Below are 14892 nucleotides of genomic sequence, written 5' to 3'. Positions count from 1 at the left end.
CAAGTGTCAAGTAGAGTAAACACACTACTGTGGCTGTGTTGTGTTTCAGAGTCTTCAAAATTGGCAAATACATTTTAGAAAAAGCCAAACCTGAATTCTATTATAGTGCAGATGTTGATGTCTAATAAGCATTTTTCTAAAGCAGGATACATGCATTTGAACTGAATACAACAATGATGAGGAAGAGATTCTGACAAACGGTGTCTTTGTTATCTTGCATGACAATAAGGACTTGATGTGTTTCAGTGTTTGGTCACTTGTATGAAACTCTGTAGTATAAAGTGGATATACTGAACATGTAATGTGAAGCAGAGTCACGTCATAGAAACACAAACATAAGATAAAGTACTTTGGATATATCTGAAAGTGCAGTAGGAGATTAGCCTAACACTCAGAGATGCACCATGCTTTTATCTGAAAATTCAAAACATTCAAATTCATTCATGCAAAACTGAAGCATATCTTCATTTGTTCACTACCTTTTATGTTTTTTATAGATGCCTGCCTCATCAATGATGGAGATGATGTTACAGAGGACAGGAGCCATGTTTACTCCTTCACCTCCAGGTACAGCTGAGTGTTGGCGACAAGTTTGATGAGATTCCCAAAGTTGATCATTTTCTTCTGTTAACTGAATTTAGCCCATATGTTATATAAAAAGTTAATTATCAACACAATGCGGTTATTCTGTCAGTACAAACATTTGTTTGATTACATATAATATAAAAAGCATTTTTTTTCCCATTTCATAATTGTCAGTTTGTTTTTCTTCATTTTGGCCTTTTCCAACCAAAGTTAGTTCAAATTTTAAGTGATTTTAGAGAAGTAAATCAAATGACAACACATTTTCCATCCACTGCTGTTGTGTAAATATCAGGAGCTGGTGGAGTTAATTCTCCAGTCAGAGCAGCTTCTTCTGTCCAGTCAGTCCAGGACCAGTTAGTCCACACACTGGTTTCTGTGGGGATTTAGTGTCTTTTACTTTACTGGGGACATTAATACCCATAATTTCTCTGTGCTTTTATTCTGAAGGTTTAAAAGTTCCTGATGTTTTCTGTTTCTGTTTTTCTCCTCAGGACTCAGAGTTGAAGCAACCTTTAACTGATGATCAAATGTTCTCTGTGTAAAAACTGAAAACATCCTTTCTTCAGGAGCAGTGATTCTGTGTTGGACAGGAAACCTTGTTGAACAGTGGCCTACAGCACAAAGTTCGTCACTGTATTGAATTTTTAAAAACATTTTTAAAAGCCTAGTTTAAGTGCAGTTGGATTCTCTAAATACCACAGTTCTCTTTTCCTAATTCCTGATCAGTTCTCCTTCACATCTTTCCTTCACCTCAGGACGTTTTCCATCGAGGTCGAGGAGAGGTGAATAGCAGAGGAGTTTTGAAGTATTCAACCACTGCCCTGAGTTTGTCGAACGCAAGTGAGGCTGGAGGCTGATCACACTTGTGAAGAAGGTAAGGCTAACAAGCTAAGTAATTAGCAGTAAGCATTAGAATTAGCCTTCTCTTTTGATGATAGCTTTTGGCCTTATTTCCTTTTCTATCGTTTTAATAGCGTGGGTAAGAGTGTGTTTGTGTTTCTGGGACTTCAACGTCTCTGACATGAGTTGTGGTTCCGTAACATGGACGGATGTTAAGACAGTGAACACCTCTTTACATCTCTGTGTTCACTTTACAGACACTGTGCGTCTCTGTCATTTTGTGTTTCATTCTGTTCATTTTAAGTTTGTGGTGGCTTAGCATGTCATTGTGTTTGTTTTGCATCATTTTGTGTGTCTGTTCCTGGTCGTCCGTGATCGACTTCCGTGATTTATTTTTTGACTATTTCCAGCATAAATTGCAGGTTCAGACCCGTTGGGTCTGTGTGTGGACCATCCATTGATCCTCTGTTGTGTATATTTGTGATTAGTGGTTTGTGGTGACTTGATACAAAGATTGAACTCAGTTTTGTGTTAAGTACAGACTTGAAAACTAAATTGGATTTGAGCTCTGTGCCCCTCCACAGTGTACTCTGACCACTGTTCATCATTGATTGCCTTCATATGCCTTAAACGACTCTGTTTTTATGCTTGTGAGACATGTTGAACCCCTGAGATGCGTTCAATGACAAACCAGGACTTTTCCTGGAGGTGTAGTAAAGTACTTAAGATATGTGTGGATTCAAAATCTGTCATCGTTTTCACCATGTTGTTTGTTTAAAAACAACAACAACAACAGGCAGAGACAATAAGGTAATATCTGAAACAGATTGATATTTGTTTTCCAAACTTGTCATGTTTTTTGCATATCAAGCATATTTCTGTTTTTACAGTATATTGACTTTGGACACTGATTCAAAGTACAATTACACAGTTTTAATCTGATGACCAGTATTGTAATGTGCTTCAGCAAGGCAGCTTTATTTATATATCACTGTTTAGATATGAAGCCATTCTTCACAGAGCCATGGATATATATAAAAAAGTAGACCTTAAGAAGATATGAAATCACATTTAAAAGAAAACAGAATCAAGGCTTAGTTAATTAGGAGCTGATTGACTTAAGAAAATGGCCATATACTTACAGTTATATCTGGAAAAGAGTAATCTTCAGAAATGTCACGGGTACAAAGGTTTTTTTTTCACAAAGTCAGCAAAAATAATTAAAATGGAATAATGCAAGCTCATTACTGATGAAACGTCTGGTTCTGAATGACTCTTCAGCAACTGATAAAGACCATAATGTTTGCTAATGCAGAGATTCATGCTTCATGTTAATTTGCTCATTACTGTTTCCCATTCTGGTCCCCCCTCCTCTCGATTTCTCTTTGAGGAGGTGCCCGTTTGGTGCGGTGGTTGTGGGAACATTTGCACTCTCTGGTACTGATGAGTCCACAGTAATCCCAGTCATTGTTGTCTGTTGTGTAGCACCAGCTGTAAGTTTGGCCATAGGCTCCACACTTGTGATTTGGGCGACAGGTCACGTCTTTGTAGGTGTGGTCTGGATTAGAAGAGCAGTAGCCCCAGCCATCTTCAGTGTGGCACCAGGAGTACTTCCCAGACTTATGATACTGACAGTCATCAGTGCAGTCCTTCAGCTTTGTGGTTTGATGAATCGTTGTCTTTGACTCCACTCGGCCACATCTGCCCCAGCCTCCTTTCCTCCAGGCGACACGAGTAATAATCTCCTCCATATTTGTTACAGGGATAGTCTTCATCACAGGCGTTGCCTTTTGTCATCAACATCTTTTCTTGGGGAGCAGTAACCCCAGCCCTTTGTGGAGTGGCACCAGTGGTAGTCGTACCCTCGCTCTTCACAGCCGTCATAACACTGCTCATCATGATCGGAGGTGTAATGTTTTAACGGACAGTCGTCGGTGCACGTGTCTCCAGAGGTGGGCCATGGTGAGAGGCCAGAGGATGACAGTGAGGAACAGAGGGGGGAGTCTCCTTTGGTTCATCATTTCAGCTCTGTACTGCAGAGAGGGTAGTGGAGGAAGAAAGGAGAAGAAACAACAGGAGGCAGAGTCTTTACAGTCATTCATTAGGTCATAGTTAAAGAAGCAACAACATCAGAGTCATGTCTACTCTGGAAATGATTTAATTTAATTGATTATTACAGTATTCTATACTGAAAATATTAATAAGAAAACTTATGGTATCTAACCTGGAGATGCATTGTTGCCTCTGTTCAGTTACATGGTCTAGTTTTAATCAGTTTTTCTGGAGCTACAAAGCTTTGAAATATTTGAAAGTTACCAGGACTAATGAGACTTTAGTATAGACCCAGTAAGAAAATATAAATATATATGTACAGGAAAGAAAAAACTACTATTGTCTTTAATTCAAACTTGTTTGTTGTCTCAATTCAAACACATTGTTGCCAAGCTACAAACACCAGACTGAAAAATTCACATCGCCAAACCATCAAGTGAAATGAATGTTTGGTTCAGAGTTTTGTACAAAAACCAGATAATGTACCTTTGAATTGTAAAGTCAATATGAAATGTATTTCTCAGTCTTTCAGTCTTACGAGAGAGGAAAACCCTCATTTACCTACCTGAGGTTATTTCCTTGTACTTTACCTGCTGTGGTGAAGAAGGACGTCTAACAGATGCTGACTCAGATTTCTTCTCACTGCAAGCTGCTGTTGCAGTGAGTACAGTCTGAAGGGAATGACATTTTTATAGAGGCAGAGTCTGACCATGGCCAAACCCTCAGAGTTGCACCATGTCTTATTTCAACATGTCCCAAAGAAGGAAGGAGATGAGAAGGACATTCTGCAGTTTGATTTGGGAAGTTCAACATAGACTGTAGCGTTGATGTTGTAGCCTCATAACCTTTGCAGGTTTAATATTGACTGTTCAGTGCTTCATGGACGATCATTTTGAATAGACAGACCTGCAGTCCTTATTAGTTTTAGTTGTGATTGATCATTTTCTGTGACGCGTCTCCTGTGGTGTACCTCAAGGCTCCATCATAGGTCCTTTTCTATTTTCCTTTACAATTGATTTTCTAACAAAACACAGCTGTATTTCTTCATGAAACGGAACCTTCTGTCTCTTTTAACTTAAAGTATATTAATCGCTGAATGGACAAATGTTTTTTTCCACACCCATCTAGCACTGTATCCCTGATTATGGCTGATGTGTTGGTAAACCAGTTTACATACACAGTGTGTTTGTTTCCATCTAATGAATATTCACTCAATACTTTTAGCTCTGTTCTCCTGCTTTTGTGATGTGTAAACACCAGTAAGAGTGCTTAGTGAAGAAGTTTACACATCTTGGAGATACGTGCTGTATGAATTTACCTTTCAAACAGACTAAATTGCATTTGAAAATATTTTGTAACAACTCTAGCATGTGTGATGCAACCTTTATGACTTTGTTTTCCTTCCCTGTTTCTGCTGAAATATCCTCCTCTGCAGATCAGGATGAACAGATGGATTTCATAAAACTGTCAAAAACACAAAACAAACTGTTGCTCAGAAACAGAGGAGCACATTATATACAACACAGTTTATCTAAAGTGCTTTAAACACACAAAAGAAAAGAGACAAACACAAAAGAAGATGAAAGAAAATAAAACAGGATGAGGAGAATAATAACAGTAGTGGAAGAGAGATGAGCCACAAATAGTCCCATTCTCTCTTGCCTACACTGTTAGAGACAGAGCTGAATTAAAACTCCTGATGTTTGTCTACAGAGTGTTAAATGGTCTTGACCCTTCTTATCTAACAAAGACTCAAAGACTTTTGTCTGTCCCATGATCCAGGACTAAGTACTATGAGGACATGACTCTTTATAACTGCCCCAAAACAATGGGGTTCTCCTCCTCCCTCCACAATATTCTCTTTATCTCTGCTTTAGTCTGTTTAACTCAGGTTAGTATGAAGTTGAATTATTACAATTGTTTTTCCACAGCAGAGCTAAATACACCACTTACTTTTATTACCACACTACAGTCCTGTACACTCAGTTGGCTGTGAACAGTATAAATAAATTCAGGATCTACTGTTAAAGAATAAAAAATAACCTCTCATCTTCCTAGGGCTGGTGAAGGTGTCAGGAGAGATGAGACTCTGTTGAAGGCCAAGTAACTGTTAGTATAAATCCAGTTTAATGAACATATGAAGCAGGGGTGTAATGTTCAGAAGTGTCATGTGCAGCATGTTGGTAGTTGGCAGGTTGGCTTCAGTCAGACTTCAGTCTTTTAAAACTTTTCACTGAATCTTTGCTCAGCTGTTGCGGTGCACATTTTTCAGCTACAACTAATTAGTTGGAATTAAATGTTTTGTCTTATGTGTCATGATAAAGTCCTTATAGGCAAGTCTCACCACTCAACAGCCATCTTGTCAATGTCCCCAGGAGGTTATTTCAGGATAACATCACCAGACCCATGTTTTTGTTTTGTTTGTCTCTTTTCTAACTTTGTCCTTTGTTTCTGAGGAAGTGTTTTGTGCTTTGGACATTTTAATGAATCTGTTTCCTCTTCCTGAGCTGCAGATTGAAGATTGTGATCTCCGAGGAAAAGGGGGAAGTAAACAAAATCATACAGGATGTATTACACATAACATATACATAACATGTTACAAATATTTCCACTGAGCTGCAGAAGGATTTCATATTTCCTGATGCTGCTAAAACTTGTTTACACCTGGATGTGTAAGGCAGTAATGTCAGCTGTAGAGTCTGGAAGAGTTGTCAGGTAAAAACACCAAATCCAGTTGCTGGTCATGATAATGACATTCATGAAAATGTGGATGACCGCCCATAAAACTGTAATTATTGGAGCCTAATGTGCAGTTACATAAGTTGACCACTAAGTGGCACCCATGCAGGATTGTTTGTGTTTCTTCACTATAAAATGTTACTTTTCTTAAGATTTATTTCATTAAAAAACAAACTAAATTAGTTATTGCTGAGCTTTTGACAGTGACACTGAGCAAAATGATGCCTGACGAGTGCCTCATCAAGACGAGGCTTCAGTACAGACTATTCTGAATGTGTTTAAAACACATCGTTAGTGATAACCTTCGTCATTTATTCATACTTTGTTAGTTATTTGTACAAGTAGGAATTTATTAATAAAGTTTAAGGTCACAACATCTTGACCACTTTAAAAATGATGGATAACTGCCAGAAGTCCAGAGTTACAGATACAGGTAGTTTAGGTGCAGAAAGGGACGTCATGGAAATAGTGAGTAGGCATTCAGGTAAAATGAGATGAGGCTTTGAAGCAGAAGGAAGCTTTTATTGTGGTGGTTTGATAATATACATCTGTCTTTTCTCTGTTTCAGGAGAGAAAATATTAAATGAATTGGAAACAAAAACAATAAAATGATATGAATGTTAGGTGAATTCTTGAGTCAAGAATGACTCAAGAATTCACACGCTAATTATGACAAAATTTCACACAAATGTCTAATAGGACAAAATGATTAAGTGATGACATTTTACATCCAATGGGTCAAAAGTGAACCTCACTGAGGCATCATAATGTTCTACAAAAGCACTTTTCTGGTCATTATTTTGGAATAAAAGGGGAGATTGTGACCATATTTCCTGCCTCTGCTCTGGTTGGTGGAGGCCGTAATTCTAGTTATTCTATTTCTTAGGGAGGAGAGGAGTGGAGCTTTAGCCAAACAGAATGGGCAGTAGCTTGAGCCACCAAAGCCACTAACCTGTAACCTGCAAGTCCCTGCAAATCTGTTTGACCTAAATCATATCATGGCAGTTTCAAGACCCTGTACCTATCTGCTACCCTAACCACGGCCCCTTCTTCTTCGATTGCTTCTTTGATTGCTTCTTTGATTGCTTTTTTGGTTGCTGCTTAGGTTGATTCTTAGGTTGATTCTTTGATTGATTTTTTGGTTGCTTCTTAGGTTTCCTCTTTGGTTGCTTGTTTGATTGCTTCTTTGATTGCTTCTTCGATTGCTTCTTTGGTTGCTTCTTAGGTTTCCTCTTTGGTTGCTTCTTTGGTTGCTTCTTAGGTTTCCTCTTTGGTTGCTTCTTTGATTGCTTCTTTGGTTGCTTCTTAGGTTTCCTCTTTGGTTGCTTCTTCTGTTGCTTCTTTGATTGCTTCTTTGGTTGCTTCTTAGGTTTCCTCTTTGGTTGCTTCTTTGGTTGCTTCTTAGGTTTCCTCTTTGGTTGCTTCTTTGGTTGCTTCTTCGATTGCTTCTTTGGTTGCTTCTTTGGTTGCTTCTTTGGTTGCTTCTTCTGTTGCTTCTTCCCCTGCTGTTAATGGCTGCTATGGATGGGCTGGTGTTGCGCCTAGGTTGTATATCATCTGAGACACAATAAGGTGTAACTTGTCCATTAGTTGAGGCAGCTGGTGCACTGCATTGGATTATTTGTTTGATCATCTGGCTTTTTACAACGGAATATGTTCTCAAGTTCGAGACCTGATTTACTCACAAGGTTTTGAAGGGCTTCAGCTCTCTGCGCCTCAGTAGTGGACATGTTTGGATTCTTGGATATGGATATGAGAGTAAACACAAAAGCATAATGTTTCCATTTCTTAATGAGACTTAGATTTCTAAGGATGTTTTGGGGATGTGTTTCACTTGTACATTTATGGTAACATGGGGATCCGAGGACATAGAAAAGCAACAAATCGTGATCATGATCAAAATTGTTTTTATCATCCCATTCTTTAAAGTTTTGTAGTACACGATACTCAGCATGAATATCATCTCCTTTTTTCCCTGGCTTAAATTTGGCTGCAACTATCCTGTCTACCATATACACATTGCCCTCTCGTATTGTTTCATTAACACTGACACCGTTCTCAGTGGTGAGGATTTGGTTGAAATCATAACTTCCTGGCTTGTTCTCCTTCTCTGGGATGCTCACTGCCATACTGAACATCCTCCTGGCATTGAACCTGTAAAAGGAAATATACACAGAGTATTACTAGGTTGCATGACATCAATGCAACAGAAATGAGATCATGAGACTTGTCTACAAGTCCAGTCAATAGAAAATCTAAATACGAGATCCAAAAATGTATACTCTTTAGTAGGGATGTCTCCCCAGCCATTTACACATGATTGTAAATTGTGTCCACATGCTTTTGTTTACATGGGATGTTGATGGAGCAGTGCTGTCACAATTTGTACTAAGAGGAACAATTGTGTGCAGAGTGGGTAATACTCTCCATTTAATGACATACGTTTGTTTTGTATTTTGCCACTGTGCCTTCAATGTACTGAATAACCTGACAATTGAGTTGATTCATATACAGTCAATGACAATTTACTTTACTTTAGAAAGCTGTTACACCAGCATGATACAAATGTTAACATTTACTTTTCCTCTTCCTGCCAAATTGAAGCAACCTTCTGCTCCCATATTTATACCACAAACTTTGAAATGTGTTCTTGAATCTGAAGAAATTACATTACATACTATAAATTGACTCTGCACTCTTTAAGTTTCATACCTCCACCTGGTGAGCATGTATGCACAGAAACCAAGTCAAGTCAAGTCAATTTTATTTATATAGCGTCAATTCACAACAGAAGTTATCTCGAGGCACTGTACATATAGAGCAGGTCTAGACCGAACTCTTTATCTTATAAACCTTTACAGAGAGAGATCCAACAGATCCACCATGAGCAGCACTAGGAGACTGTGGCAAGGAAAAACAGAAATCTCGAGCAGAACCAGACTCAGGGTGGGCGGCCATCTGCCTCAAACAAGTCATCGATATCGATGATGTGCTGAAGCCTGGCTGCAAGAACCAGTTTAAGGGACATTAAATGTCACCTCCTTGCAGAGGCGTAACTACCATAAATGTAGTTAATGCAGGTGCATTGACCATATCAAAAGAACTCAAACATCTCCAGCACTGAGTACAGTATACATTAGGCAACTGCACTTAAATGGTTAGCAGTAAGTATTTATACTTATACTGCTATTAGTTGTATTGCTGTGTTAGCAGTTAATACTTTAATTATCACTACTATCATTACTACTGCTGTATTACTGGCCTCATCTTACATCTGATATGGAACCTGTGTTATGCTATGTTCTTCTTTCGCTATTCTCTCCCCCCCTCTCCCCTTCTCTCTCCTTCTTAACCCAACCGGTCGAGGCAGATGGCCGCCCACCCTGAGTCCGGTTCTGCTCGAGGTTTCTGCCTCTTAAAGGAAGTTTTTCCTTGCCACTGTCTCCTAGTGCTGCTCATGGTGGATCTGTTGGGTCTCTCTCTGTAAATACCTATTTTAAAGAGTACGGTCTAGACCTGCTCTATATGAAAAGTGCCTTGAGATGACTGTTGTTGTGATATGACACTATATAAATAAAATTGAATTGAATTGAATTGAATAATAATGTGTTAACCAAGTCATCTGCTCCACAGTGTCCTTGATGTCATTCATTCACCAACACATGTAATAGTTTTACACATACAAGCATGTACTTATTGACTCATACCTCTCTGTTACATTTCTAAATTATGTCTAAATAAGGAGTAATGGACAGTTTGAGTTTCAAAAATGTGCCAAAGTGGAATTCTGGGTTATGATATATTGTGATGGGCAGGACCCACTTTAACCATCTTGTACTGGGACCTGTTGCTGACTCGTTACACCACCTGAAATTAGTGAGGTAGATTAAGGGAAAATTGTACTAGTTACATCTCTGTACTGCTCGTCTGCTATTCCACTTCCAAAGGTGATCGAGCATTTTCCCTTCATGGCCCAAAACAGTGGAATAGTTTGCCACTAACAATTAGAGCTTGTTCCACTGATATATTTAGAAGATGGCTAAGGACCTGTCTTTTTTCTGTACCTGGTTAATTGTCATTAAGACATGATTCCATCTTTTCTTTGTTTTTATTTGGTCTCTGTACCTTGCTGTTTATTATTTTATCCAGATATTCTAAGGTTTTATTATTTTACTTACATCTTTTTATTTATGGCTGTGTTCACAGACTGCTTCACAATAAAATCTTTCCAGGGGCTCTTTGGTGAAGGGTTCTCAATACGAAACACCAGAGAGGGAAATGTGTCATTGTGGGACTAATAAAGGATTATCTTATTAGTAGTGGACTTTATTACAGCTCTAAGCACATATTAAATGAGAGTGATGGTAGATGGGTGATCAAGATCAGTGAGCAGCTCACTAAGCAAGAGGAAAACCTGCCAATGACTGCAATACTACACTAGATAAAAAAAATGCTCTGTCCACTCTAGTTTGAGTTCCTTGTATACAGTATTATATAATGTTTTAGAACTAGTGGACTTACTTCTCCCAGATCGCATCTACAATTTTGGCGAGTTCATTCTGGTCCACAGCAAAACTGTTTCCAGCAAACAGCAACAAAGACAAAGTCAGAGCCGTCCAGGAGAATCCAGTCATCTGAACACAAGATCGACAACACATTATTTTAAAAATATATTCAGCTGCTGTAGGTGTCTTTTGCACCTGTTTAACACAGGGACATAACACCAAGCTACCCATATACCTGATTTATTTATCAGTGTGATCTGAGGGTGGTACCAGCGGAAAGACTGTGCTACTGAAATCAAATCAGCTCTGAAGCTGTGCTTTGAGCCTGATCCCAAAAACAATACAACATGTGATACTTAGCATATTAATGTCCTGATATTGTGAGTGAGCATGTCAACATGTTGACATTTCTAATTGTTAGAACCCTGCTCAGAGTACAGCAGACTTAGGCCGTTACTTGTTAAGGTATCATCTCATGAATTCAACTTGAAATTTTGACCTGCTGGTGGTGTCAGTTATTAGGTCATTAGGATTCTTTGATCTAGGATCAAAATTAATTACAGTCCATTAAATAGTTTTTAAAACATTTTCTTAATGACAGAAAAAACATCATGATCATCCCTGCACAAGCAGGCCAACAGTTTGTGGTAAAAACTTGTAATAATGACTAATCCTTTGCACTTAGTTCCAGTACATTTGATCATCAACATTAATCTTTGCTCCTGGAGTCGCAAGTCGCCAAGCAATCACTCCCTGCTGACAGACACATTTTGAACAGGCACTACACTAGTCTCTCTATGAGAACAAACAAATCTTAACTGAATATTTCCTGGTGCTGTTAAAAGGTGTTTGCATCTGCAGAAGTGTTTGGAAACACCACAGGAAAAAGTGCCTGTATTGTTTCAATTTAGCTTCAATCTAGCTGTTTAACCATCTGCATGGAACTGTTGTGAAACAGAGTTGTTGCCACAGATGTAATAATTTGATAATGGTAAAGGCTAAAACACGGAGAAACAGCAGCTGAATTAATGAAACTTTTCATGACCAATGTTTCAACAAAGTATTGGAGCCTGGCATGCAGTTACCTGAGTTGACCACTAAGTGGTGTCCTTGCACCATTTACTCACGCATTATTGGCATGGCCAACAATTTAATGTGGCAAATGAATTTTAAATTTATTAGTTGAAGGTATTTTTAAAATGTTTTGAAACTTTTACTTTTAATGACTAATCTTTTGCACTTAATTCCAGTACATTTGATAACTAACATTAATCTTTGCTCCTGGAGTCGCCAGTAAAGATTTATGTCCCACACTTGGCCTGCCTTTGTAAAAACTGGAAATAGAAAGTTGTGTCCAACTTCAACAGGTTCAGAATCATGGCAGTACTTACCTTCACTGCTGCTGCCAACAGGTTCTGATCTAAAACAGAAAGGACACCACACCCACAGATGGAAATTACAAACGGTGTTTAATTTAAACTGTTAGTTCACTGATAAGAACGTTTGGACCCTCAGCCTCTAGACCAATTAAAACATGATTTAAAAATCACATTCTGCACATTTTCTAACTTTGTCCTTTGTTTCTGAGGAAGTGTTTTGTGCTTTTGACATTTTCATGAAATCTGTTTCCTCTTCCTGAGCTGCAGATTGAAGATTGTGATCTCAGAGGAAAAGGGGAAGTAAACAAAATCATACAGACTGCATTACACATGACATAAATAATACATAACATGTTACAAAATATTTCCACTGAGATGCAGAAGGATTTCAGTTTTTAATAGGAGTGATTTAAGTTTCACAAGGTATTAATTTGCAGCATTGTTTTATGTTGAGAGCCTTTCAGGACAATTAATGTTTGATCAACAGTGCAGGAAACCAGTGGAACACATTAACAAAGACACATCTACCATCATATCCCTGGTTATAGCTGATGTGTTTCTAAAACAGTTAACCAGGAGACATTTGGAGTTGTGGAGGTGGATTTATACTACGAGAGCAGTGCAGCTACTGGACAGTTTACAGCGTGAACATGCTAAGGTTTAAGTAAAGGCAGAGCATGAAGAAAGTTGGATAAATGCGGGCCAAGCAATCAGCCTCTGCTGACAGGCACAGTTTGAACGGGCACTACACTAATCCCTCTACAGTGACAACAAATTTAACTTTATATTTCCTGATGCTGATAAAAACTTGTTTACACCTGGATGTGTAAGGCAGTAATGTCAGCTGTAGAGTCTGGAAGAGTTGTCAGGTAAAAACACCAAATCCAGGCGCTGGTCACGATAATGACATTCATGAAAATGTGGATGACCGCCCACAAAGCTCTGATAATCTTATGAATGATCAATGTTTCAACAAATTATTTGAGCCTAATGTGCGGGTACATAAGTTGACCACTAAGTGGCACCCTTGCAGCATTTTTGTGCAGGACTCTATAGTTCTGAAGTTTCTTCACTATAAAATGTTAATTATCTTAAGATTTATTTCATTGAAAAGCAAACTAAAGTAGTTATTGCTGAGCTGTTGACAGTGACACTGAGCAAAATGATACCTGACGAGTGCATCACTGGTGGGTGTGGTTACAGGTGCAACAGGTGCCACTGAGCTAATTTCTGACCACACCTGACAAAACCCAGCATCAGAGGTGAAACAGGCTTGAAACTTTCCAAAAACGTTGTTAAACCAACTCTGAAACTCTCTAGATGTTTAATGTTACACCCTCGAGTTCTCAGATCTCTACTGTTTATTATTTAAAGTCCAATCACAAAGTAAAGTGTCAGCAGTGAGCTGAGGAGTAATTTCCTTAAAATGTATTCCTAAATATTGAAAGTAATATCATGGTAAATGTTCAGCTTTGCTCCTCCAGCAGAACATCTTTTTAGAGTTAAGCTGATTTGTCAGAAAATAAATAGCAAAGACTCGACAACAACATTTGACATTTTCTTTAAAAAATCAACTTCAGAATGTAAACCTTGGCTTTAGAAACATGTAACAACCTTAGTAGATTAATTGATAATGAAAATAATCATTACTTGCAGCCGAAGTCTTTGCCCTGAGGACTGAAAATTTTATTTCATGTACCTGCTCTGGTGGTGACAGGTGTCTGAAGGGTTGAAGCCGTCAGTCCTCTTGTTCTTTGGGGAGTGTGTAGCTGCAGTGAACACTGTCAGGAGGAAGTGATTTTATTTTAATAGAGGACAGAGAGACCATGACCAACCCTCTCACAGTTGCATTGTAACCTTATTTGACCTAAACTATCAAAAAGTAGGAGGAGGAAGATTAGAATAATTTGTAAATTATAATTGAAGAAGTCTTTAAGGTAAACGCTCATGTTGTTTTATTAGCATTGATGCAAAATCACTTCCAGGCTGGACTATTGTAATTCATTATTATCAGGCTGCCCCAACAAGTCTCTGAAGACTCTGCAGTTGATCCAAAATGCTGCAGCACCATTACTGATCACTGACAGGACCCAGTTTCTCCACTCAGTTGTCACCTAGTGCTGCTCATGGTGGGAACTGTTGGGTCTCCTGTTGTAAATGTAATAATATAAAGAGTACGGTCTACACCAGCTCTATATGAAAAATGCCTTGAGATAACTTCTGTTGTGATTCGGCACTACATAATTAAAATGGAATTAAGTTGTATTTCTTTGTCTTGAGTGTCTGATAGTAAACCAAACATAAGGTCAGTGTGTCTTGTATTCCTGAAACCCTGCAGTAAGATGAAAATGGCTGTGAAGCCAGATGTGGCCTGTATGTCAGAATGTGCTTTGGTGCAGCAACCTACAAATAAAAACACTGAGTCATGTTTGCTGTCACACTCTCAGAAAGCTTAGTCATCAAGAGTTAGAGATAAGATGAAGACTTCTGCCCTTTTTTTTTATCTTGCCCCACCATGTATTCATGAGAACCATGAACAGTGTGAAACAGTAAATTTACACGTACCCACCAATGACAGGAATATTACACACTGTAAAGCACTTTGGATTAAAGAAATTATAAATGCAGTTAATTTACTGTTAATTACAAAGAAGACTTTGTTGATGAGCTTTTCAAATCAGTCGTTCATTCACACAGTCCAGTTGTTGCTTTGATTCTCACCCTCAGTGTTTGTTTAGAAGTGGACCTGATCAGTGAGGTGGTGTGATCCTCACCAGTGTTTGAATGAACTG

At 38.4% G+C, this 14892-nt stretch overlaps 1 protein-coding gene across 1 annotated transcript; it reads right to left on the bottom strand.

The window, feature by feature from the left end:
- Window positions 1–6855: 6855 nt before the first annotated feature.
- Window positions 6856–13873, bottom strand: LOC108874686 (uncharacterized). Its single transcript, XM_051070969.1, has 6 exons — window positions 13800–13873; window positions 12113–12141; window positions 10738–10850; window positions 8270–8370; window positions 7902–7955; window positions 6856–7773 (listed from the first exon to the last, which is right to left on the bottom strand). The coding sequence occupies exons 3-5, from the start codon at window positions 10848–10850 to the stop codon at window positions 7933–7935; spliced, it is 237 nt and encodes a 78-aa protein (XP_050926926.1). The 5' UTR covers window positions 12113–12141; window positions 13800–13873; the 3' UTR covers window positions 6856–7773; window positions 7902–7932.
- Between the last annotated feature and the right edge of the window lie 1019 nt (window positions 13874–14892).

This window comes from Lates calcarifer, linkage group LG5, assembly GCF_001640805.2.
Source record: "Lates calcarifer isolate ASB-BC8 linkage group LG5, TLL_Latcal_v3, whole genome shotgun sequence".
NCBI lineage: Eukaryota > Metazoa > Chordata > Actinopteri > Centropomidae > Lates > Lates calcarifer.
The sequence above is the reverse complement of the archived record's forward strand: the minus strand, read 5'-3'. Positions and strand labels throughout refer to the sequence as shown.

What these genes read in the sequence shown, in the direction of transcription:
- LOC108874686 (XM_051070969.1), bottom strand. Translation starts at nt 10,850, where the DNA reads ATGACTGGATTCTCCTGGACGGCTCTGACTTTGTCTTTGTTGCTGTTT. An exon ending in GTAGATGCGATCTGGGAGAA is followed by an intron (nt 8,371 to 10,737) that starts GTAAGTCCACTA and finishes TTCCTTTTACAG; the next exon opens with GTTCAATGCCAGGAGGATGT. An exon ending in AATCCTCACCACTGAGAACG is followed by an intron (nt 7,956 to 8,269) that starts GTGTCAGTGTTA and finishes TCCATATCCAAG; the next exon opens with AATCCAAACATGTCCACTAC.